This window comes from Sciurus vulgaris, assembly GCF_902686455.1.
Source record: "Sciurus vulgaris genome assembly, chromosome: Y".
NCBI classification, from domain to species: Eukaryota; Metazoa; Chordata; class Mammalia; order Rodentia; family Sciuridae; genus Sciurus; species Sciurus vulgaris.
The window spans coordinates 892245-918189 of NC_136481.1; the positions used below are offsets into that span (position 1 = coordinate 892245).

Consider the following 25945-nt stretch of genomic DNA (forward strand, 5'->3'; position numbering starts at 1 on the left):
CTCTCTGCAAATGCCTCAATCAATCCAAACCTAATATTCTTAAGGACTTATCATTATAGAACTTAAGTTAGATTTTGTTTCCATGTCTTTGATAGAAATAAAAGCAAGAATAAATTGAGTAATGATTAAAATGGATCTAAAACAAAGAAGTGAGCTAAATTTTGAGATATGAAAGAGTATAATTTAAGCTTACTCTAATTAAAGCAGGAAAAATTTGTCATGAGTTTTCATACCAATGATCATAAAAGAACCTCACTTTAAGTTTGACATTGCTATATCAAGCCAAACAATGTTAAATATACCCAAAATCTTAATACTATATAAATTGAAGGTAGGTATTGTACTCAAAATGTGTTCACCAATGTTAACATATTTGAATATATCCTTGAGATACATGGAATTAAGTAAACCATCAATCACAGATTTCATAAGAATATATATTTATAACCACTACTCAATAAATGTTAAGAAAGCATATGGTCATTTCTTAATAAAATACAAATTTTATAGGCTCTTTTTAAGGCACCAGATCTTAGGCTGCAAATTTAAGTGTTAACAATCAATCAAAAACTGGCAACATTTTACATAACTTTGTTTTATTTAGCCATTTTAATAATACAACATCTACACTCTATAGAATAAACACTGCATAAAGAATGCAACCCACTAAACTCAGTACATGTACTCTTAACAGTATGTTAATGAATGTTAGTGTAGGTGCTACTTTTCTTGGCTTTCAAACATATTTATTTCCTTTCCAGGCATGGCTTATACCATTGTGTTATGGAAATCAAAGATGTAACAAGAACCTACTTTTCTAATTACTTAATCCCTTATTTAGAACATAATCAAATAACCTACATTAGTAATATTATCAAAGTAGTTTCTCCAAGTAATGCTGCATATGAGTGATACATATTATCTAATGTTTAATTTGAACTATAGGTTTGCTAGGATGACAAACCATTCTGGACATAAAAGAAAAATAAATCATCATATGACACAAATTGCAACCCTAGTTGTCTTTTTGAAGAAAGAATCTTTAGAAAAACTACATTTGTTAGAAGTCAATTGAGGGAAAAAAATGTCTGGGCAGCTTTACACTTATAATGAAGTATTTTACATAAGCAGAATTTTAATATTTTAGGGAATGAGGACATGTATGGAAAGAAGACATTCCGTAACACACTTTTATGAGGTAAGCTAAATATGTCACAGAACTTTCATTATTCATGAACATCATCAGTAGGTGAACACTTTAAAACTGCCTAAGAGTATTAAAAGCCAACTCTTGGTTTCAAGATCTGTCCATTTATAAAAGCATTCAGGAATTTGATAGGCAAGAACCATTAACTACAACAGGGCGCTTTTATATCTTAACCTTAGATTCTGACCTAAAATTTTAAACTTACACTTTTCACACTTAAGAATTTATGGCAAAGTAAAACCATATGCAGTTTTTTTTCTCCCTCATAGTTGTTATATTTGTGTCATGAAAACCATGCAAGCCTGTGGTCCCTTTATACTAATTTTCACTACTGAAAAATTTTAAAGAACAAGTATAATAAATGTATCACCAACTGATGAATCTCTTAAGGTTGAATAAGATTTAACTGTGGCTAATGAAGTCAAACTACCCTAGATTTGAGTTCATTTTACTATATTGGTAACTGAAAATCAAACCAAATCTCACAGAGAAAGATGATGATATAAATTCCTAATAAAGTATCAGTGCATACGAAAAATTACAATGGTAACACCAAGTAAGGCCAATGAACATATATTCAATATAACACTTTATTATATTTCTGGAGTTGTGGCTTCTCCATACAGAAAACAGAAACTCTTTTCAGTAAGATGTTAACCCTTTTTCCCTTAACCTAAAGTTAGTTTAAGAAAGTCTTAGTTTATAGAATGCTATAAAATTAGTTTTCTATTTGTAATTTAATTATCCATAAAGTCCCAAAATGTGGGCTAAAATGGATGACTTGGGGTGGGGGAGAACTTTTTTTATATACCTTATTTTGCAAAAAACTATTTTATATAACATTAAAAGTTTCCTTGTTAGGAAAATTTTCTAGGTAAATATTACAACAATGTATTTCTTATTCATTTTTCATTTTCTATTTTTGTATGATCTTAAAAAATTAAATAAAAACATTGTCAATTCATATCAACATTCTAATGTGAACAAAAATGGTTATCACCTGGTGTTCCATTTATAACTGCTAATCTTCCAAACTCAAAATTGTTATCCATATTTTAAAAACTGCATTTTGGAAAAACTTACTTTGGATGATGGGAACATACATAAAGAAGGAATGTAGAAGACATTAAAGTATCAAAATACATTTTGCTAAATAAATAAGAAAAGTAGCCCTATTTTTTCTGGTTTCAAATGCAGATATCTTTTTTCTAAAAATCTCAAGAGTACATCTAGTTAACTAGATAGCAAACACACTGTAAACAGAGCAATGGGATTTAGGGCTTACTATAATACACAATGTATAAGGCAAATATTTAAAAACATTAATTTACTAGAAATGAAGTAGTCACAAATGGGAAGGTATTTCCACCTTACTTTGGTTTTAACATGGCAAATTTATCAAAGCCTTTATATCTAAATTTAATTAAGAACAGTGTTATTAACAGTCATTTAAGGTAACTCTAGTTTTAATAAAATATAATAAATACTTTTAAAAAATGAAATAAATAAATCTGCTTTAACAAATTTTACTCATTCTAAATGAAGTTTTATTCTTCTTAGTAGGTGATATATCAGCCGAGATCTCAACAGTGGAATAATCCTCAGAAACACTGAGTTCAGCTTAGATCTATAAGTAAAAAGAACATCAGATCCATGGAAAGATAATTATTTCTATTGCTTTTAAGACCTTCTTAAGGTTATCTGGACAATCCTTTTGGGCAGATTTTTCTGTAGAGGTGCAGATTTTCCCTTAGACTTGTTTCATACTGTTAAATGTCACACAGAATGTCCTTAGTAAAATTTGGTATCTCTTTATTTTCTTTACTGCTAGGGCTTAAAGATTTTATATTTTGAAGATTGGCAGACATGAAAAAAGCATAAACAGATGTAAATCTTCTGGAGAAATGACTCTAGAAGTAATAAGATTACTGGGGGAGGGACTTACAAATATCAAAATAGCAAATCCCTTGAATAATCACTATCTTTACTCTCCATTTCCCTCTCAGCAGTCCTATAGAAAGGATTGGCACAACTCACAAAACTACTTTTTGTTTGTTGTTTACAGTACTAGGGATTAAACTTGAAACCTATAAACTGAACTACACCCCCAGTCTATTTGTTTTATTTTGACATAGGGTATTGATAAGTTGGCCAAGATGGCTTGGAACTTTATTCCTCCTGCTTCAGTCTCCTGGCTTATAAAGATTTTTTTCATGAAGAAAATGTTAATATTGCCTGTACCTTCAGTTTATCATCTGTGTTTTCATGCATAAACTTTAGACAGATTCCTTAATTTTTCTAGAAGATGGTAAATCCCACTGGCAGTCAAAATGTTAAAAATGTTCAAAATATTCAAAAACTTTAGATTTCTGACACAGAAAACATATGCTAATGTCATTTAAGTTACAAGAATCCTTTGGCATAGTGTCACCAGAGGAAGGTATATAAAGGAAAACATTAGAATAATATTGCTCATCATTTTTTTTTCTACTTTTGGGTACACTTAAAGATTATACAAGATTAGAGTATGTATGCTTAAAAATATACAAATACAAATACAAATGAAACATTTATATGGATACATACTCTCACTTTAATTCATGGTACAAGTAATCTAACTGCTATGGAATTTTATCAATAAAAGGGATGTTGGATGGGCAGAAGCATAAGTATGTTAAGTTTAGAGAAATGTCAGCTACAGAAACTTTGTGGTGAGAATATGGATGTTCTAAACAGGGGTAAATGCCAGGACTACTTAAACCCAACTTATTTCCAAAGATTGGCCTTTGCAGTTTTTAAAAGATTTGGGTAATTGTTTTGTACAAACTATCAAAACAGTTACTCCAGCTATTCTAAAATTTCACCTTAGTGCCCAAATTCATTACTTTTGACTTTGCAGACACAGAGTTTTTGAATTACATTTACATTATAGGAGAGGTTTAAAAAAAGAGAGGTTTTAAAAAAGCCTGACTAAACTGTAAACCATTACTACTAGATTACTATTTTAATTATTATACACACACATACACACAAAGAAAAATCAGGATTAATTTTATTTACATATAATAATTTTAAAAAAAGAATAGTAAGGTATGGGTTATTCTTCTCTCACTGCCTTATTATTAGGAAAAACAATTCTCATCTCCAAAATAATCACCTACCAACTCCAAAAAAGGGTTTAGCTAACAGTGCTAACAAATTAATGAAATTCCACCAAATTTAACAAGACTTTTAGAGTATGCTATAATTTTAGTGCTGCAATAAGCAATTTCAAACAAGTCTTTTAACACATTCATATTTTATTTATGAAAAGGCATATTCTCAAAATTGCTGACTTCCTAATAGTTTTTGCTTTTTATAACTTTAAACATTATGATTTTGGAATGCCTTCTGCCCAAATTAATACTAATTTTTAAAAGACTGATAAGGCTTCCCAAAAGTATAAACAATTTAACTACCTTATTTCTGCCTACTACTTAATACTCAAACTCATGGCCAAGTCCCAAAACACACCTGAACTTAAGTGTTCAATATTTTTGGCTTAAAGGAAATATTTAGGAAAAAGAGGTAATTTTTTTTTTTCTTTTTTCGGGAGATTAACTCATACAAATCACAAATAAAATTAAGAAACCAGTAGGTGTTATCTACTTACGTCATCAATGTCTTCATCATCATCTCCAATATCATCAAACTGAATTTCATCGTCATCTCCAGGACCAAATGTATCTGTTTCATTGATTTTAGCTAAAGATAACCAATGAACTCATTATACAATCAAAATAATATTTGAATAAATTGCCTATTAAAGAAAATGGGTCTACTAAAATACTTAACTATAAGACAAGGCCGTTTTAAAATATAATTCAACTGATGCTTCTTTACTAAAAAATTATCAAACTTCTACCAGTTGTACCAAAAAAGGGCATTATAAACAATTCCTCAGATATTCACCAATTACAAAATAACACAACAAAGAGCATATGTTCTACATTTTTCTTTTGTTCAAAACAGTATTTTTAGTAATGCATAAAGACTCCAATTTCACTACTAATAGCTAAACACTTTCAAAGTATACTTCAAAAAGGATTTGATGATGTAGCTGTGCAATTGTAGTATGCTGTTTTTAAGTCCTTCAGGTATATAATAGCTCAACTCACAATAGCCAAACTAAGAAAACAACCTAGGTGCCCTTCAACAGATAAATGGATAAAGAAAACATGGCATATAAACACAATGGAATATTACTTCGCCACAGAGAATAATACATTATGGCGTTTGCTGGTAAATGGATGGAACTGGAGAATATCATGCCAAGGGAAATTAGTCAATTCCAAAAAGTGAAAGGTTGGCTATTCTCTCTGATTTGTGGATGCTAACTCAAAATAAGGGAGGGTTGGGAGGGGACTAATAGAAATCTACTGAGTCAGACAAAAAGGAAACAAAGGGAAAGGAGGAAAAGGGAATAGGAAAGACAGTAGAATTAATCAGACATAACTTTGCTACCCTTGTATTTGAATATACAACCAGGTTAATTCCACATCATGTACAACTAAAACAGTAGAATACTAAATAGAGCAAATATACTCTATGTTATATATAATTTGCCAAAATACATTCTACTGTCATATGTAACTAAAAAGAATTTAAAAAAAAAAAAAAAGGACTTGAGCACAGGCTAACAATATTCTCATGGTACCTTTAAAGTCCTCCTCAGATTAAAACACATATTTCAACATGTTTAAAAAGATATCACATTAGAAAGACTTGGTCTAGTCATGCTTATTTCTAAGAAATAAAGCAAAAAAGGAGCTGCTACTCAGATTCCTAGATAATTCAGCACTCTTTAAAATGCTAATAATTCATCAGAATCTTCATGCTTCTTAAAAAAACTTACTATCTAAAAAAAATTTTTTTTAGTTGTGGAACTTTACATGCAGCGCTAAGAATTGAATCCAGAGCCTCACATGTTAAGCCAAGCACTCCACCTGCTCCCCCCAAACTTATTATTTTTATGATAAAATGCAGTGGAATACAAAGTGGAGCTACCAAGTAAAATATGTAGGCACACAAATTAGTGTATCTTCTCTTGAATAGTAATTTGTTATGGGGTACTTTGTCTTTTAAACTTTTTTTCTGTGAAAATATGTTTCTTTCAAAAAGAAAACATTTTTGTTTTAAATACCCTATGTAATAACAATTTCAATAAAAAATGTTATGTAAAGTATCAAAGCTATTATAATTGCTGCCTTCATTTAAACAAAAACTGCCTATCTCTTGAAAATTATTAAGCACAGCAAAATAGAAAGAACAGGAAAAGGAATGAATTGTGGAATAAAACTGACCAAGTTGTGCTACTATATATGACTATATCAGTGAATTTCACTTTATGTGTATCCAGAAAATACCAACTGAAAAACAGAAGAAAAACCAGTAAAGTAGAGGAAGGGTAACAGGAAGGGAGGAGGAGAAGCAAAGAAGAAGCACTGAGAACTGAAGTGAAGCAAATTATACTCCATGCAATACACTAATTTAAAAAACAACAACTCTATAAATGAAAAAAGAAAAAAAAAGACCAGTATAATTAGGAAAAAAGAACACGAAGAGGGAGAAGAAAAGGGAAAGGATACGTACTAGAATCTGATTTGGAGCAAACTATTTCTCATGCTTTTATTATTTTGTCAAGATGAATCCCAATATTAAATAAATGTATAGTGCACTAAATAAAAACATAAAAATCTAACAAAACCATTCCTTTGATAGCTACACATCCAGAGGTTACACATTCCTTATGAAAATAACATGAGACTTCTTACTTTTCCTAAAATATTGACAAATATGCTAAAGTACAAGCAGGCATACTTACTAAATTTTGTTAGCTACACACTCAATATGTAAAACAGACCCAAATTCATTCACTTAAACACCAATAAATAATAATACCATATGATGGGAAATACAACAATATGGATATTACCATGCTCTGGAAGCTCTCCATATGCCTTCAGACTTCTAGCTTCATCTGCATTGTACTTTAAAATTACATCAGCTTTATTATCCTTAGAATTAAACAAGTGGCTTTTAAAACTGGTTATAGCAAAATATCATCAGTTGTTTTCAAATTACACATAAATTACTTTCAAATTATATACATCAAGAAAAAGTTCATTAAATTTTACTAAACTCTTCTGCTTTTCTTCTCCTACTCACTACCCTCTTAAAAAAACTTTGGGTTTAAACTATAGAAAGAAGATTGCTTACAAAGGAAAACACATTCAGATTTCATCCGCATAAAAGCAGATCAGGAAAACGCAATATTTAGTTATCTTCTACTTAAAAGTCTTTTAAGTAAAGAGAAAAAAAAAAGAATTGCAATGAAAATCTTTTAGATCAAATACAGCAATACAAAACTGCAAATAATATAAACAAAGAAAATCAAATCAGCATAAAATTGCACTAAGTTTAAAAGTTTTTTCCTCCTCCCTTTCTTCTTCACCATTTAAAAACATACCTATTTTCTCTCTACACTCTGCTTCATATCTTAATGACTACAGAATCAGTTAAATTGCAGTGGTCCTTTCCTAGTACCCTGTCCATTCCCAGGTTATGAAAAAAATCATGATTACAGGTTACTTGTCAGCCAGGAGCAGTGGCATACCAGCCTCAGCAACTTGGTGAGACCCTGTCTCTAAATAAAACATAATAAATGGCTGGGGATATGTCTCAGTGTTTAAATGCTCCTCGGTTCAAATCCTGGTACCACAAAAAAAAAAAAAAAAGTTGTCAGGCAAATACAGAGAATGACTGACAGAAACCATTATACTGAAAAATGTTTTTCTTAGATTTAAAGGTCTGGGATGACTTGGTGACCCTTATACAAGATAAGAGCTCACAACTTACATTCCAGAATGGGCCATTTTTCCACATTAATGAGCTACTCTGGCCACCTACCTGCTTGAGACTGAGCTAACATTCTTACAAAAGTTCTACATAAACCTTTTTGTGTAGAAGTAACAGATATTAGCCTCCATCTTTTAACATGCCTTCATGTTGCTAATAAAACCTTTTTTTATACTCCAGTCACTCTGTCTCTCAAATTACTAGCTCTCTCCAGTGGCAGTGGAAATATTTTTTAGAATACACTGCCTATCATAACTGTTTAGGGTTAAACAGTCTATTTTCTTAAAGAATAATAATAAATCTGGGGTATAGTCAAAAAATTTATATTTTTAACAGCTCTTCTGAGTAAGTGTCTGTGATGCAAATCTCTCTGAAAACCTCTGTTCTAAAATGTTCACTTGTCCCCATTTTTAAGAGCGTGATCAGCTAGACTGGTAAATGGCAGCAGGTGAATGTTGCTGGTTTGTCATATAGCTAACAAATAGCCAAAGAAAGGCCACTAAAATGATCACAGTGATTCATTGGCAATATGGGAGAAACCAGAATTTGTAAAACTGTAAGGTGCACAAAAAAATTTATAATTTTGTTAAAATGTAGTTTTTAATTCAAGCCTTATAGAATAAAAACACCAAGATTTAAATGAACAGTATGATTATGTATACTAAAACTGATAGATATGAGCAAGACATAGACCTCCTAAAATTAATTCCTTCATATTACAAAACGCATTCCTTTAGAAAATAAAAGAACACTATAAAAAATTATCAAGATCAGTTTTGTTCGAACTTTGAAAATTTATCAAATGTATGAAAAAAATTTAAAGAGTGCTTATCCAAGTAAAATGGCTAACTCACAATGTGAATAAGCTTTCTGGTATTTTAATCTGCTCTACTCCTAAGACCATTTTTATCTCCCTCAGATCCAGTTCAGGTACCCTTGAAAACCTAAGTAGCCTAAGTTGCCACTGGAGGATGCAGAAAGTCAGAATTCCTTCACAACACCATTCCCAAAAGAACTCCTTAGCATATCCTGGAATCTTCTAATTACTACAGAACTTTCTTTACTAACAATCCGTTTGTAATTCCCTACAGCATTTGTAGAAAAACAATCAATGGTAGTCTGTGCAATGATTTTAAATGATAACAATTTAGACAAAAATCTTACCAACAACACTTAAAAGGAAACATTATGAAATGGGATGTGTATGAGAAATCTGAAAGCCCAACATCAGTGAGTCTAGAAAGTAAGTCTAGAAGACTAATCACAGCTCAAATAATTTAGATCGAATATCTGGTTCTGATCTACACATTTTGTACAGCATGAAATTAAAACTAAGTAAGGGTTTCAACTGCGTGATTTAATGTTAAAGGAATGACCCAAATGCACAAATCATGTTTTTGTACAATCAGAGGCTTAATGGTTTAGCAAAAAATTTGATATCAAACATCAGTTGTCAACCAACCAGGTATTCAATGGTTACAGAATTAGATCAGAAAAGGTCACTAAACAAACAAGCAGCAGTAACCACAAACCCAGGGAAAGTGAATCTAATTTCCAGAATTGCTATATTGTATTTGAGATGTACATTTTTTGAACAATGAAAAATAAAAGAGAGGAAAAAAATATAAGAAAACTTAAGAGTGGCCCATAATAGAAAAAACAGCAACCATTACAAACTCATTCTGAGAAAGCCCTGTTTGTTTGACAAACAAACATTTTACATCAACTATCATAAATATGCTTGAAGAAATATATTTAAAGAATTAAAGAAGACAGGGTTTAGGGATATAGCTAGTTGGTACAGTGCTTGCGTTGTTGTATGCACAAGACCCAAAGTTCAGGCCCTGCACCACAAAAAAACAAAACAAAACAAACAAGCAAAAAACAAAAATCTAAAGCAGACCAACAAAGAAATAGAGAACAGAGTACTATAAGTCAACTAGCTCTAAGAGACATTTATAGAAACTTTCTTTAATAATACGAAAAGAATGTCTCCCGAAGGCTCATGTGTTGAAGGCTTTTTGTCTTTAATGTAGCAATGTTCAAGGTGGGACTTTTGGCAAATGTCTGGATCATGAGGGCTTTACCATTTTCAATAGATTAATCCAAAAATGGGTTCATAATTGAATGGACTACTAGGAGGTACTGGAATCTGTAGGAGGTGGGGCCTAGTTGAAGGGAATATGTCCATAGGGGTGAGCCTTTCTGATTGTATCTTGTCTTTGTCCCCTTCATTTTTCTCCTTGCCACTCTCTCCCCTTAGCTGCCATGAGCTGAGCAGCTATAACCTACCAAGTCTTTTGGCCATGGTGTTTCTGCCTCATCACAGCAACAAAAAGCTGACTTGCTCTTCCAGACTTGGATTTCAAGACCTCTAGATTTCACAATAAAGTGATGAAGCTGTGTGTGTTGGTGAATGCCTACACTCTCAGAGGCTGAAGTAGGAGGATCAACTGAGACCAGAATTCAAGGCTAGCCTGGACAATGCAGTGAAACTCTCCAGGAAAAAAAAAAAAAAAAAAAAAATTTAAATAGAACTCTAAATTTTTGTTTTACCAGGTAAGTACATTAATAAAGAAAAAAAACAAAAACAACCAACAACAACAACAACAACAACAAAAAACATGCACACTACCACCTTTATTTCAGAAAATTTAATTTAAAAATATTCTAGAAATATTTTAGAAAGAAAATGGACAACTGAGCTTCATGAAAAACACCATATCTACCTATCTTCATATTTCACTAGAAATCAGAGAATATGTCAGTCTGCATCAATACTATTTCATAGACTGGCACTTGGGAATCATCAGCTCTAATATATCCTGGAATATTCAACAGAATGTCATCAAATGAAAGAGGACAGAATAATTAATAGTATTTTTCTACATCAATAAGAGACTACAACATAAATATTTAAAATAGTAAAAACAATGTTGAATTATTTTTATTATAACAAACATGTGCCATCAACTTTGGGAATTATTTTGAATTAGGAAAATATTATAGTCTCAACTGGCTTTTAACAAATTTTGATGGCAGAATGGTGACAAATCATATGAACTAGAACTGGTTAAAGATATTAGGACTGTTATCTAGTGCATATTAATGATTTATTAAATAACAAGGGCACAGTTCTAATTTGTTTTGGTTTTGTATTTGTGGTGCTGGGCATTGAACCCAGAGGTTCTTAAACACTGCATTGCCAGCCCTTTTATGTTTACTTTGAGACAAAGTCTCACTAAATAGCTTAGTTCTTGCTAAGTTGATGAGGCCGATATGAACTTGTGATCCTCTTGCTTCAGTCTCCAGAGTCCCTGAAATTACAGTCATGCACCACACAGTGCACAGCACAAATTTAAATGTTATTTTTACCTGATAGTCTCGCAGACCAACCAATATGATGTCTGAGGAATTTATCCAAACCTACAAAGACCATTTATGAATATTTTAAAATACAAATAATTTTAAAAGAGTGAAGTTACATGAATTGTGCCACAAAATAGATATACTTTTCACCCACTTTGTAAATTTTCAAAAATCCAGGGAACCAAAGGTATATTGCTCAATGATAGAGCACCACCCTCACATGTGAAGAACCTGGGTTCCATCTCAAGTATCATTTTCAAAAAATGCAAAGGTAAGATAAAACTATAGTATGTAGTATATACTACAATAAAATATACATGTAGACAACTTAAATATACAATCTTATTTCAACTACTTAAGAGTTTAAAACTTAAAAGATCATTTGTTATGGAATGTGACTAAACATTAAAAACTCTCCTAAGATATTTAGTTGCCCAAAATATGAATTACTATCTACCCAAATAGAGCCATCCAGAAATCAATCTACATACATATAAGTCCTCCTATTTTCTGAATGTTTGTGTCCCTCTAAAATGAACATATTAAAATTCTAACATTCAATATGAAAGTATCAGGAGGTGAGAGTTTGGGGAGTTGATTAGGTCAGGAGGGAAGAAGTCTCATGAATGTTATTACTGCTCTTATTAAAGAGGTCCCAGAATGCTTGCTGGTCCCTTCTTCCATACCAAGACTCAGCAAGAAGGCACCATCAATCAGAAAGCAGGCCATCACCAGATTTATAACGTCTCCAGACAGAAATAGTCTTCAGAACTGTAATAAATTATAAGTCAAGTACTTTGAGACCAGGCAAGTGGTATTTTGTTACAGCAGCCCCAAAAGAATAAGCCCTGTAAAAAATTAAAAGCTAAATAAAAAAATAATAGTAATAAAAATTCAAATAAAAAATAAGTCTTTAAAAGTGCCATTAATTTGTTAAATGATTAAAGAAAACACTTAAAAATAATTTTTAAAAACAGATTTAATGAAACATAATCAATCTAATTTATAAAACTGCCTTGATGGCCTATAGGGAATCTGTTATCTAACATATTCCATATTCAAATTTCCCTAATACCACAGTTATTTCCCCTAATCCAAAAATCTAACTAAGGAACGTGATTCATTAATTATTAATCTCTGTAGTTTCTTTTAATCTAAAACAATTTCTAATCTTCTGCTGTTTCCTTTCATGGAATGAACATTTGAATCTAGACCATTTGTTTTATAGATTGGATTTGTCAGGTTATTTTCTCACTATTACATTCACAGTAAACATCTCCAGAAGAAATATAATGTAAGTGAAGCAAATGATAATGATCAATGATATTCTTATTTATATTGTCATGTAAATTACTGTTCAGGTCTATGAATATCTCTCAGGAACTTGCGAAACTGAATTTCTTGCTTTCATATTAAAAAAACCAATTTATAACAAAGTTTATCTTGAAGCAAAGAAATCTACACACCTACCTTTTTTCTCAATTTGCCTCTAATATGGCACAACCTCTTTACACCATCAAAACACATTGCTTCCAATCGTCCATTTCCCAACATTTTGATTACCTGAGCATATTCTGAAGAAAAAAAAAAAAGAGGAAATATTATTCTACAGAATAATATAGAATAGTATTATTATTATAATAATAATTGAAACATTGATGATTTATATTTTTACTGCTAAATTTGAATCAAACATCCTTTAATGGATATGGTTTGACCACTAAAATGTCCACCTGAAAGCTCTTTTCCGAGATGACACATATTCTAAGAAACCAGGGATGTATTTAACTGTCAATTTCTAAACCTATCCCAGCCATGCTTCTATGTGATAGTTTCTTTTAGAGTAATAAAGAACCAGACAAGTAGATTGCCCCCAAATACACATGTCTTTTCAAGGAAGAGTCATCTCTATTATTACAAAATTTTAATTACAGACTTATTTTGAATAAATCAATTGACTAACATTTATTACTGCATGCTGTTCTTTTATTTATTTATTTAATTTTTAAAAAAATTTTACAGACTGCATTTTGATTCACTGTACACAAATGGGGTACATCATTTTGTTTCTATGGTTGTACATGATATAGATTCACACCACTCATGTAATTATATATGTACACAGGGTAATGATGTCTGTCTCATTCCACCATGTTTCCTATCCCCCTATTTCCCTCTACGTATTCTGAAGTTCTTCCATTCTTCTCTCTGCACCCCGCCCCTCCATTATATATCATCATCCACTTATCAGGGAAAACATTCAGCCTTTGTTTTTTTTCAGATTGGCATAACATATGGCATTTGAAGATAAATCCATGCTATACTTTTAAATATAAGGTGGCTCATTTCAAAATAGACACTGTTATCAAACTATACCATATAGACATAGTCATATCTTTCCTTTCCCTAAAACTTAGGAAGCAGCTAACAAGTTTAATTATTAGAAATTTCTTTGTTTATAATAGAATTCCTGTGTTTACTATCATTCTAAAGTTTATAAAACACACAATAATAATATTCATAGGGAGAATATAAAATGTTTAATTAAAATATTTTAAAAAATTTCAAAAGTGTCCTGAATCTGGTATTGCTAGAAAACAATGATAAGAACATGAGTTATTAGCTACCATGGGGCAATCTCAAATACACGATAAAAACAAAGAGTGGAATAGAGGGTAGGAAACAATACTAGTAAGCTTTCAGAACTAATCTCAAAGAAACTATTAACTGATTTGTAATTATACTAGAGATAAATCTGAAAACTGCATCAAGAGGTTGTTATGTGACAGTGAGGTCCATGTAACATAGCTAATGAGCTTATATTACCAGTTCCCACTTTTCCAAAATGGGAAGAAACAAGAAAAAAAAAAAAAAAAAAGAAAGAAAGAAAGAAATAAGAAAACTGACCTGAAAACAACATCAACATCTAATAGTAAGGGAATGAAATCATGTTTCATAGCATAAAAGATGTTGAGTTTTTAATAACTTCTTATGAATGCTGAAAAAACGTGCATAGAAACATACATGGTTTTTCTTATAAAGAGCTAAAATAACTGCACCACCTGAGCAAATTTAGATACTATACCAACATTACTTATAAAACTTTTGTTAACAGAAACATTAATATAGTTATCACTACTTAGAAATTTTAATTCGTTTATAGAGCTACATATGGTTAGTGATTACTGGTTTCACAGCAAAGTATGAAAGTTAAATATCTTGTAATAATTCTGGAGTTATGAAAGGGAAAGTCTCTGATCTTAGAAGATACATCATTAATTATTTAAAGCTTAAATCTATAACTTTGTATGATTAGATTTCTGTATTTTCAATGATTAAGAAAATATGTATACATGTGCATATATACAATAAGAAAGAAAACAAATGCAAAAATATTAAAAACTGGTATAATTTAAGTAAAGAATACATGGAGGGGTTGTTGTACTGATATTCAAAGTTTTCGGTAGTTCAAATTACTTACAAAAGGATAAAAAGGAGAAAAAGCACGCAGTATTTTCAGTCAGTATAGTTTGGTGGTTCTTTGTAGCTTGAGCTGCACTTACTCATCAAAATAGGATTAGTCAATTTATTCAGTTTTATTACATCCTAATAATGATGAGTCACCAGGCAATGAACTGAAGGCCCAAAAAGTTCTTGAGATTTATTCCTAATAACTATCTATGTGGTCTATTGAACTTACTCAGTAGAAAAGCATGAAATCTCCAATAAGATCATTCTATGCTTAATTTCCTTAATTATAAACTCTAAAATTTATTCTCAATTACAGCATGTTCTCCCACACAAAACAGTAAACCTACATTTATAAAAATAACCACCAATGAATTAGAGTTTAGTATGTCAGAGAAAGATTACTTAATAGACAAGTATTAGAAAACATGGATGAGGAGAAATGAAGAAAAGCAAAATGAAGGCATAAGGACAACTACTCAGGATTATGATTAAGATGGCTTTTGGGTTAAAAATTAAAATTTACAACAGAAGCAATGTTAATAAATGGAGCCTAAATTAAAAAGTCTTACCTTGTCCATCCTCTTTAAAAACCAACTCTCTTTTTTCAGATTCATTTTCATTTTTACCTCTGCGTCTGTTTTTACCTCCTTTACCTAATCAATAAAAAGATAAGTAAAAAATTTAATAAAGTCAAAAATTTAATCATGTCTGCATGATTGTCTTACATGTCTCTTTAGCACCATCATATTAAAAGAACAGTAATAGTATTTTTAAAAACTGACCTAATTTGTCAATCATTTTTATAATTTTCAAAGTTTCCATTTACATCTAGTACCAAATATTCCTATCCATCAATGCCTTACCTTTCTTGAACATATTGTTTGGATAATTCTAAAATGAAGTGTATATACTAAAGTACATAGAAAAAAAAAAAAAAAAAAGAATAGCCCAGAGAAAAATACTGTCTGTACTTTCAAACTAGAAACAACCATCCTTTCTTTTTTCTTTTTGTGTACCAGAGATTGAATGGCTCTTAATCAATGGGCCAAATTTCTATTCCTTTTTAAAATTTTAAAAATTTTGAATCAGAGTTTTACTAAGTTGCTCAAGTCTTAGCTAAGCTGCTAAGGTTGGCTTTGAATTTGTGATCTTCCTGCCTCAGACTCCAGAGATGCTGGAACTATGGGCATGCACCACTACACCTGGGTCCATTCTTTTCTATAATATATTTTAACTCCACTCAATAATCTGTAATGAATATCTTTTTAAATCACTAAGTACAGAAGTAGATCCAACATTTTAATTCTTAAAAGTACATTTTTCCCTTATTTTGGCATCCTTTATGTTTTCCCTGTTATTAAATTAGGCTGCCATCAACTCCAGTCTACAACTTACAGTGGATGGATGAAGAGAAATAGAATTTCTGGACAAAAAGTCTAATATCTACTTTCTTAGTTTTTTGATCAGCTACATACTGGTTTAAAATTTCATCAGCAAAGGAGATTATCTAGTTCTCCATCATCGTAATAGTTTCAACACAATCTTACCATGCTAAAGAGTTATAATCAAATTTCACTATTTATCCTGAATTTTAATATATTAATAAAGTTGAACAAATAAGGATATACTTATTAGCTTTATTTCCTTATGAGATTTTCAATTAAATAGTGACAGAATTGGGTATTTCTCCAGAATATTTTCTTCCCATTCCAAAACCTAAAATAGCAGTCATTTCCAAAAAAGGGGAGAAAGGTTGAATAGCAGTAATAAAAAAACAAAGGTTAGAATTTTTAAAATATATACCCCAATCAGAATAAAATATGTGAATTACCACTAAAAAGACATCTAATTCTTAAATGCACTAACTCTCACGCAGCAGTCTCAATGCTCTGTGCTGCTACAAAATAAAGGCAGGCTTCCATAATTCTGTTCTCATCTGATTCAATACCTGAGGTATTCACAGGACACACCAAAACTAACTTCCTAGAAAGGAAAAAATGTTATATATTATCAGTATTAATCATGCCAGAATTTCAAATATAAGTTGCATGAAGGAAAGGATTGTTAAGCTCCTTGGGTTATATACCAAACTTTGGCTGTTTTTTGTATGTGAATAAACCACGAATAGTTCATATATCTTTTGAAAGAAGGGTAATTCAAAAAACCTACTTAGGATCCTTTTTAAAGCTTCAATGCATCTTAACCTTCATGAATGGGCCAAAGGATGCCCATTTTCTGATGTGGGGACTGACTGGTTTCTAAGATTTCCAGAGGAAAATGCTGAATAAAAATGGGTTGAAATCAAAAGCTGTTCAACACATAAGTAGCTCTCACCAAGATAATACTGATAAGACTTCCTTTTTCCTTTTTAAAAAGGAAACTGGTATTGGGGATGCTTTTACTGAGCTGTTTTTATTTTATTTTACTTAGTTTTTCATTCAATTTTTTCATCCTCCTCCTCCCTCTCCTCCTTCTCCCCCCCCTCCTTTTCACAGCTTTGCCACCAAGACTGACTGAACGGTTTAAGTGTGAAAATAGTAAGTTTCATTCTACATTAGTTAGTATTATTTTCTAAAATTCAGGATCTTTAAAAATGCCTATCAGTTAATAAATAGAAGATTACAGATTTGTTTACATGTGTGAGAATGAAAGAAAAAAAAAAAAAAAAAAAAAAAAAAAAAGAGGAAGAGATTCACAAAGGGTTCACATAAGGCTTTAATTGAACCTATGCTGTAATTCTTATATTCAGCAGTATGGGTCTCCAGGAGTTGATTAAATTGTATATGCTTTTCGAATGTTTCTAAAATACTATATAATTCGTATTAAATTTAATAAAATTAATCATATCCTGTTTACCCTCTGAATTCTTAGAAAACAAGATGAAATGTCTGTGGGACGCTGCACCTGTTAAATGGAAGACATGGTATTGCTACTAAGTAATAGGCTAAGTATAGATAATAGCTACAAAAAGAAATACATAAAATTCCTGCTGACAGCTGTCAAGTAAAAAGGAGACGTGGTCCAAGTCCCTATAATAAAAACCAGATTTCTGGTAGGCCGTAGTCCTACTTAAAACCACTACCAGCAGGAAACCAGTTTATTTCTACCTATGATCTTCTTCAAAAAATTAAGGCCATTAAAAATCTCTGAACACCTTAGTTCCATAAAAAGAATTTCAGTGATGCGCATGCTTTTACTTCTACAAAGTTTAGGCCTTTTATTTTGGAAATGCCACGTAAACTTATTCTGACGTGTAGTCTGTGAACATTTAACCAAAAAATAAGTAACGTGAAAGAAATCTATTCGTGTTTATTCCCAATATATCCATGATCGGGGGTGGAGGAGCAGGAAGATCGGAAGTTTGTTAAACTCTGTAAAGGGCTGGGGTAAAATAATTAGCTAACTTGACGTCTAAAATGTTTCAAGGTTCCACCGTCCTTTAAAAAGACGGAGTTTCCTCAAGAACATTTTTTTAACGGTCCATAAAGAAATCCAGGCACGAATGTTTGGGGTGATTAAAACAACTCTCAAAAGTTAAGAAATGCTTTCAGGACAATCCCAAGAAGGACTAAAGGAACCTATCACCAAGTACAGGAGATCCCGAGGGAGGTCTTCCGACAAGTCCCTGAAGCGCCGTGGTCGGTCTGGCGCGAACCAGGGGCAAACGCTCACATTCTCCCACAGGAGGCCCTACAAAAATGGCGTCGGCTCCACCCCAATGTGACCAAACTGGGAAACAGGAGTAACTTCCCCAGCCCTCTCCCGAGCTTTGAGATGCTGGCGTTTCCATAAGTGGGAAGGAAGAACTGACACTGACTACTGTACCAGGTATCGGACCCGAAATGATGGGGGAAAGTACGCCCTAAATACAGCCGTGGTCTAGTAATTCAATCTTATTACCTTTATTCTTAGGCATGGCGGTGGCCGCAACAACTTTTTTCCAATGGTATCTGCTAACTCCTTTCCCCGGACTAGATGAGAAAGCAGGAAGTAGCTATCAGTCGCAGGTTGAGTAAACAACGGCTACCTACGGAAGCTCTCCGATAAATGGCAACTGTACACTATGACGAAACAGCAACAGAGATACCAAGACTCCGGTGGCCTGTTGGGACCTCTTTCGCCCCTCCTCCACCTCGCGTTGTCCTGTGGGCGTGACCAACTGACTGACAGGTATCAGAACAAATAGAGAAGGCACTGGAGAAGAATTTGCGGGAGTATAAATGATATCTGCAATGTGATCAAGAATAAGCGGGAGTCCGTGTGGAATGGGCAGGACTTTGGTATCTGCTGCTATATAAAAAAAGATGTCAGTGAAATGTACCACTGAAATTGAACAAAGCAGAGTATAGTGGAGTATTTATTTAGCCATAAAAAGATTGAAATCTTGTCTTCCACTGGGAACTTGAGATCATTATGTTAAATGAAATAAGTCCAGCACAGAAAGACAAATACTGCTTGATTCCAATCACATATATAAATGTTGATCTCATAGAATCAGACATCAGATTGACAGTTATTATGATGAGGCTTGAAGAGAATAGTAGGGCGGTGTAGTGGGGGCAAATGACTGGGGTGGGGCCGTTAGACTATGAATCCTAATTTACAAAACAGCAAGATGTCTTAAATGTTTTCGCATAAAGAAGTGATGAATATTTGAGGAGATAAAAATGACCTGATTTAGATATTACAAAATGTTTACGGTATCCAAACATCACATGATATTCCAGCAATATATGCAATTGTTTTATATATTAGTTTTATATATTAATCAGAACAATAAATTAAAAAAATAAAAATAAAAAATGCTATGTTTGTCACAAAGTCAAGTCTTTGGGTTTAACAGTTTCCTTTTCTTACTCAATTAGATTGAATGATTAGGAAATAACAAAGTCACCCATGTTCACAATGCTTGTTATTTCTATTTCTGCCTCTCTACTTCCAAAAATATTATCAGGACACAGAATATGCTTATCGTGCTAGGGAACAGACAAATGAGGATGGTGGGAAAACAAAGTTAAGAGAATAATTCTGTAAAATGGAACCACTATGCTGACCCCCCCCCCCCCACCTGCCTTCTTTGCCAAAAAAGCAGTTTACCTTCAGCCTGGTCTGACTTAAGCAGACAGCTTATGTCATTATTTTCAGCAAACTGCCTGTTACCTATAGGAGAAATGCAGGCAAAAATAATATTGATGGGAGGAACATAGCAAACTTTTGTGACCTAGGTCATAAAATTCAGGGACATAAGGATAATTTCTCCTAGCCACAGAATATAAAAATGTATGCTTAAAAGTCCAATTAAAATCAATCAGCATGAGCCTAGGTGACCTAGAATGGCCATGGCAGTGGGGACCAAAAGGTTTCACATCATCTTGCTATCAGCCAGAAGGCAAGAGGTGGACCTGGGTGGAATTCTCTGGAAAACTTTTTGGAGCCCCAATAAAACCATAGGGCAGGAAAGGCAAGTTGGCCTACTCTGTTCTCTGAGAGGACTCACTTTCTCCCTTGAGAATATCCCCTTTCTCTTTTCCTGTCCCTTCAATGAACCCATTAAGAGTGATATGTCTGAAATCTTTCTGACTTGATCAGAAGAATTGTGTTTTAAAGGGGGTTCTTTAGTCTACCTCCAGGGTCCCAGGTCTATAACAATTATCTGCATATAGCAGAATTTTGATCAATAGTAGATGTTAAAATCACAGAGAAAGGAATAGAGAAGGAAAGGGCAAAGGAGGTAGTAGAGGAGAAAAGATTAAAATAAAATGCCACCAATGTTTTCCTACCATAATTTTTCTAGTTAAGTACCAAAGTAGTGGCTGTAAACTCTTTAGTCTCATATGGAATACAGATTTTGACCATTTTGGTTAGGTTTACAGAGTTTCTGGTAATAACTATGATTCTCTACTATGCCAATTTGGAGTTATTTATCTTAAGAAACGTTTTTAAAGATGGAAAATTGTAGCATGTTTGTCCACAGATGACAATATTCTAGCAAGAACATTGAGTGATTACACAAAAAAGATAGTGAAGTCTTTCATAAATGAATTGGAATTGAATATAGTGTCACAAAAGAAGTGTTGCTCAGAATAGACCAAATACCCTTTTTATTTTATATTTGTGTAATAAGTGGGAGAACATGTGTATGATCAAAGATATTTGGATTGTACAAATATGGTGGGAATGTGTGGATTTTCTTTTTTAAGACATTTATTGAAAGAGGTCACAACTAAAACAGAAGAAATGTTAACAATTTGAAGAAGCCAAAATGCTAATTTTTAAAGAATTTTGTAGGACTACAGTGAAGGAGAGAGTCAAGAAAAAATGTTTATAAGAATGAGAAAATTACAGAAAAAATAAAAATGGAAGAGAACTTCCATATTTTTTCTATAAGATTTATCGCAAGCTATATTTTCACCCACAATATATAAGGAGTTTTTAAAATGTCAACACTTGCTATCTCTTATTTTTTTTCTATTTAATATTTAATTAACAAGTAACAATTCCATATACTTAGGGGATATAATGTGATATTTCACTATATATTTATGTTGTGGAATGATTTAATTAGGCTATTTAGCAAATCTATCACCTTACATGACTATCATGTTTTTTTATAGCAGTTTTGAAATGTATAATGCATTATTACTTATTTAGACACCATTCTGTGCACAGGCAACAAAAGCAAAAATGAAAATATGGGATTGCATTAAACTAAATCTTCATAGTTAAGTATGCAGTAGAGTCAAATGAGCTAAAAATAGAAGAGCTATGTCAATGCAAAAAAAAAAAGTAAAAAATATTAGAGTGAAAAATAATCAAAATAAAGAATAAAAAACAGAATAATTAGCCAAATCCAAGATGATTCTTTAAAAAGTTTTAAGAAAACCAAAGTGGACAACTTTTTTAAAAAGAGAGGCTCAGAAAACTAAAATTATTAAAAGCAGATATGGGTGCTTGGGAAAATTATCACTAAACTTCCAGAACTGGAAGTATTAGAATGGTAAGTATGTGCCATCAAATTATATACTCAAAAAAAAAAAAAAAATGGACAAAATTTGTAGAAACAAATAAGCAAAAATGACTTAAAAAGGAATGATTCTGGAGAATTAAAGTCATCTTACTATAGTGATACATGCCTATTCATGATTATAGTAGTATAATTCATAGTAGCAAACTATTCACCCAGCATCCAAAGAATGAGTACACAGCCTACCTAATGGGAGAAGGTACTTACAAGTTAAATATTTGATGAGCCTAGTATCCAGAATATATAAAGTATCCCATTGTCTCAACAAAAAAGACAACTCAATTAAATGGGCAAAGAATTTAATAGAGTTTTCCAAAAAAGACAAAAAATAGCCAATAAGTGCATGAAAAAAATGCTCAACATCAGTCATTAGGGAAATGATAATAAAAATAAAAAAGGAGGTATCACACCCATTAGAATGGTTTTATTAAAAAAAAATGGAAAATGGCAAGTGTTGGCAAGGACATGGAGAAATTGGAGCCCTCATCCATTGCTGTAAAATGGTGCAGACAACATGGAAAACTGTTTGACAGTTCCTCAGGAAGTTAAACATAGAACTACTACATGATCCACCAATTCTATTCTGAGGTGTATATAAAAAAAATTGAGAACATGTTTCCATAAAAGTGGTGTACAGTAATGTTCATAGTAGCCTTGCTCAGAATAACCTGAAAATGGAAACTGCCCAAATGTCCACCAACCCAGGAAAGCATAAACAAAATGTGGTGTACCTATACAGTGGGATAATATTTGATTATAAAAAGAAAGGTAGTACTGCTACATTCTCTAATGCAGATATAAGCCCTGAAAATGTTAAGGCTTTGTGAGAGAAACCACACATAGACTATCTGTAATAAACTTCCACCCATTCAAAATGCCCAGAACTGGCAATTCCATAGACAAAATGTAGATTAGTGTTTGTCAGGGGCTAAGGGGACAGAGGAATTAGGAGTGACTGCAAATAGGTACAGGGTTAATTTGGAATGTGACAGAATGTTCTGGAACTAGATAGTGAGGGTGGTTACATACTGTGGATAATAAAAAGACTATTATGTGAATTTTATTTCAATTAAAAATATTGCAAAAGAAAAGGCAAAAAATAATCAGAAGTTCCGGGGTATTATGTTTTTTTCTCATATGTGCAAGCTAGAGAAGAGAAAGGAAAAGAAAAGTGGGAATGAGTCTCATGAAAATCAAAGGGAAATCAGTAGGACAAGGGACCAAAGTGTAGGATGTGGGAAGGGATTGGCTCTTCCCAAACTGCCCTCAACCCCTCATAAAAGCCACAAAGAATTTTTGTCTCTTATCTTATCTGTAAAGGCCAGGTAGCTGACCCAACAGCAAACTTTGCTGGCACAAAAGCAAACTTAAAGATAATGATAACCCTCCTCTTGGAGGTCAGGGTGACCCAGAACTTAAAATAACATGCTTTGTATACAATTTTATATGTCAACCAATTAAAAAGAACACTGTAAAACTGCTTACCTTTCATTATAAAAACTCTGCTAAACAAGGGCTTGGGGCCTCTAGCGTCAACGATTACTGAGTGCACGGAGGACCAGGCTCGAACTTGCTAATAAATGACTCTTGGTTGCTTGCATTGATCGTGGTCTCTGATGGTCTTTGTGGGGTCTCAAGCCACTGGGCACAACATATGGGGGCTTGCCCGGGATACCCCAAGTCCACCCAGACACCTGATCATAGAGTCATAAGTGACATCATTTGCCGGTGAGTAAGGCATTGCCATATTTCTGTCTGGATTGCCTGCAGGTTCTGGTTCTGGGCTGGTAAAGTCCTGGCAGACACGCTATAGGACCCTAGCAGGGTCTCAGGAGACGTTCCCTCGACCCATTTGGGCAACTCTTTGTCACATCTGGGCAACTTTTGTGGTTGCATCTGGGCGACTCTTTGTCGCAATTGGAAATTTTTGTTTTTGTCGACAAAATACCAGCTAGCCAATTTTGATCTAGCGCACTGTATGTCTGTCTATTTGTGTTTAGTACCATACAGTCTTTACTCTTGACTCATATTAAATTCTTTATTGTGTTAGTCCGATCTTAGGCTTAGGGATACTCATTGCAGGTACTTTACAGTCCTTCTCCTTGTTCCTAAGAGACTGTTTACTCCAATCCCCCTAGGCAGAGAGCTCAGCAGCTCCATTCCTCAAAAGTAGTGGGAAATAATGTTCTGCATTCAAACCTAATCTGATTTCTCAACCAGAAAAAAAAAAGGGTTAAAAAATCCTAGGCAATCTCCCGCCCCCCGCCCGCCCCTGTGCCTGGCCTTGCTGAAGCCTGCATTGGAATGTAAACTACAGCAGTCTCAGTGGGAGAGGGGGGAATAACCTGAGAGGGAAAAAAAAAAAAAAAAAGTGTCCGTTTTAAACTCCTGGGCTGCTACACAGAACTAACTCATTTTCTAGGATTCTTGTTTTGTTTTGTTTTTCTTTAATGCTGTATTTCTGAGCTCATAACTTTGATCCTACATACTTAGGTTAATGATTTTTTTTATCAGTTCTATTTTTTACCCAACTCTAGAGTTATTTTTAAACATCTGTTACAGTGCAATGGAGATTCACCTATAAAGTTACAAGGCCTTTGATTTTTGTGTTATTTGTATATCATGCCGTCCGATGTCATGTTTTGTCTGTATCAAAACTGAGTGCTCCTAAAATTAAAATTTAAAAATGGATCCAAATACATTTATTCACGTGATTTAAAAGGGTTCAATTTAAATTGGGTAAACTAATAAAAGTGACATGTCTTTAAAAATAATCCACAAGTCTCTAGGTCGTCAAACTAATGAAATGTTGATATTAAACAATGTCTAATATTAATTGTTTCTAGGACTTTTCTTCAACAGGAAAGAGACAGCAAATACTGTTCAGTACACTTGTCTGATATCTTGGTTTTTACAGAATAAGTGAATTAAATTTAACATGTGTTTGTAGAGACATCAGATTAATTTGCAAAGTTAAAATGCTAATTGTTAAATAACATTATGTACTCTTAAGTCCTTAAATTCCATGGAGTAATATACTTAAACATTATTGGTGTTTTCATAGGTTGGTAAATTAAAAAGTATTTAAAATTGCTTTGTGTCATTACTAAAAACAAGGTTATTAAGAGTTATGTCCTAACAGGTAAATCCCCAACCTGGAGGGTGAGCGTTCCATCTGCTCCCTTACCACTTTCCCCTGCTCCCCCTCCAGTTCTGCAAAGCTCCAAGGAGCTCTTAGATTTGGATTTAGAGTTACCATCTCCCCTCTCACTGTGTTTCAGTTAGAGTACTATAAACAACAAAGTATTTTAAATTGTTAAAATGGAGTAATTTATCTAAATTCAGAAATTTCATAAGAGTTGTTTCAAAATGTGAACAAAAAGGTGTCGACGGAAAGGAAAGAGAAAATGAAAGGTTCTGGGTATGGAAATATATTTAGTAAAAGGGAAAAGGAAATGTTTCTGGGTAAGAAAGTACTTGTGTGATGAAATACATGAAGGTCTAAGTAAGTGCTAAGAAAGTCGGTGTAAGTAAAGGGCAAATGTCAACAAGTTTGCATGAAACTAAATTGGTTACAAGTATGTGAGACAATCAGTTAAAGCTGTTTAAGGTTTTTCTTAAAGTTAAATACTACTGTACTGACATAAAACGAAGTTTAATTTATATGTTAATATAAAGTATCAAGGTAATTGTGAAATGGTCACTCTTTGTATATTAAATGTGTTCATATTTTCCAGATCTTTAAAGCAGGAAATTTATCAATCTGCTATTCTCCAGAATAAACTTGTCTGTAATGGTAATTTTAAACTTAAGGAGTACATTTTATTGGGGATTTATTTTTATCATTTAATGTTCTATTATGGGACCTATTATCAATAAGATATATGTAAAATTGGTTACTTATTTCACTAAGATCAAAATTTAAATGTAAGTGTATTTCTAAGAGGTAATGACAACCTGATTTGTTTAAAGGTTCA

At 32.6% G+C, this 25945-nt stretch overlaps 1 protein-coding gene across 5 annotated transcripts; it reads right to left on the bottom strand.

The window, feature by feature from the left end:
• Positions 1 to 1779: 1779 nt before the first annotated feature.
• LOC306652058 (eukaryotic translation initiation factor 1A, X-chromosomal-like) lies at positions 1780 to 19545 on the bottom strand. 5 transcript variants are annotated; one of them, XM_079125143.1, is made up of 7 exons: positions 18845 to 19534; positions 15514 to 15597; positions 12944 to 13047; positions 11480 to 11530; positions 7182 to 7263; positions 4860 to 4951; positions 1780 to 2834 (listed from the first exon to the last, which is right to left on the bottom strand). In XM_079125143.1, exons 1-7 carry the CDS (start codon positions 18858 to 18860, stop codon positions 2829 to 2831), a joined length of 435 nt encoding a protein of 144 aa, XP_078981269.1. In that variant the 5' UTR covers positions 18861 to 19534; the 3' UTR covers positions 1780 to 2828. The 5 variants fall into 5 exon arrangements, with proteins under 5 accessions (XP_078981269.1, XP_078981268.1, XP_078981270.1 ...); XM_079125142.1 differs by lacking the exon at positions 7182 to 7263 and having other exon boundaries at positions 18845 to 19529; XM_079125144.1 differs by lacking the exons at positions 7182 to 7263; positions 11480 to 11530 and having other exon boundaries at positions 18845 to 19526.
• Positions 19546 to 25945: the final 6400 nt, after the last annotated feature.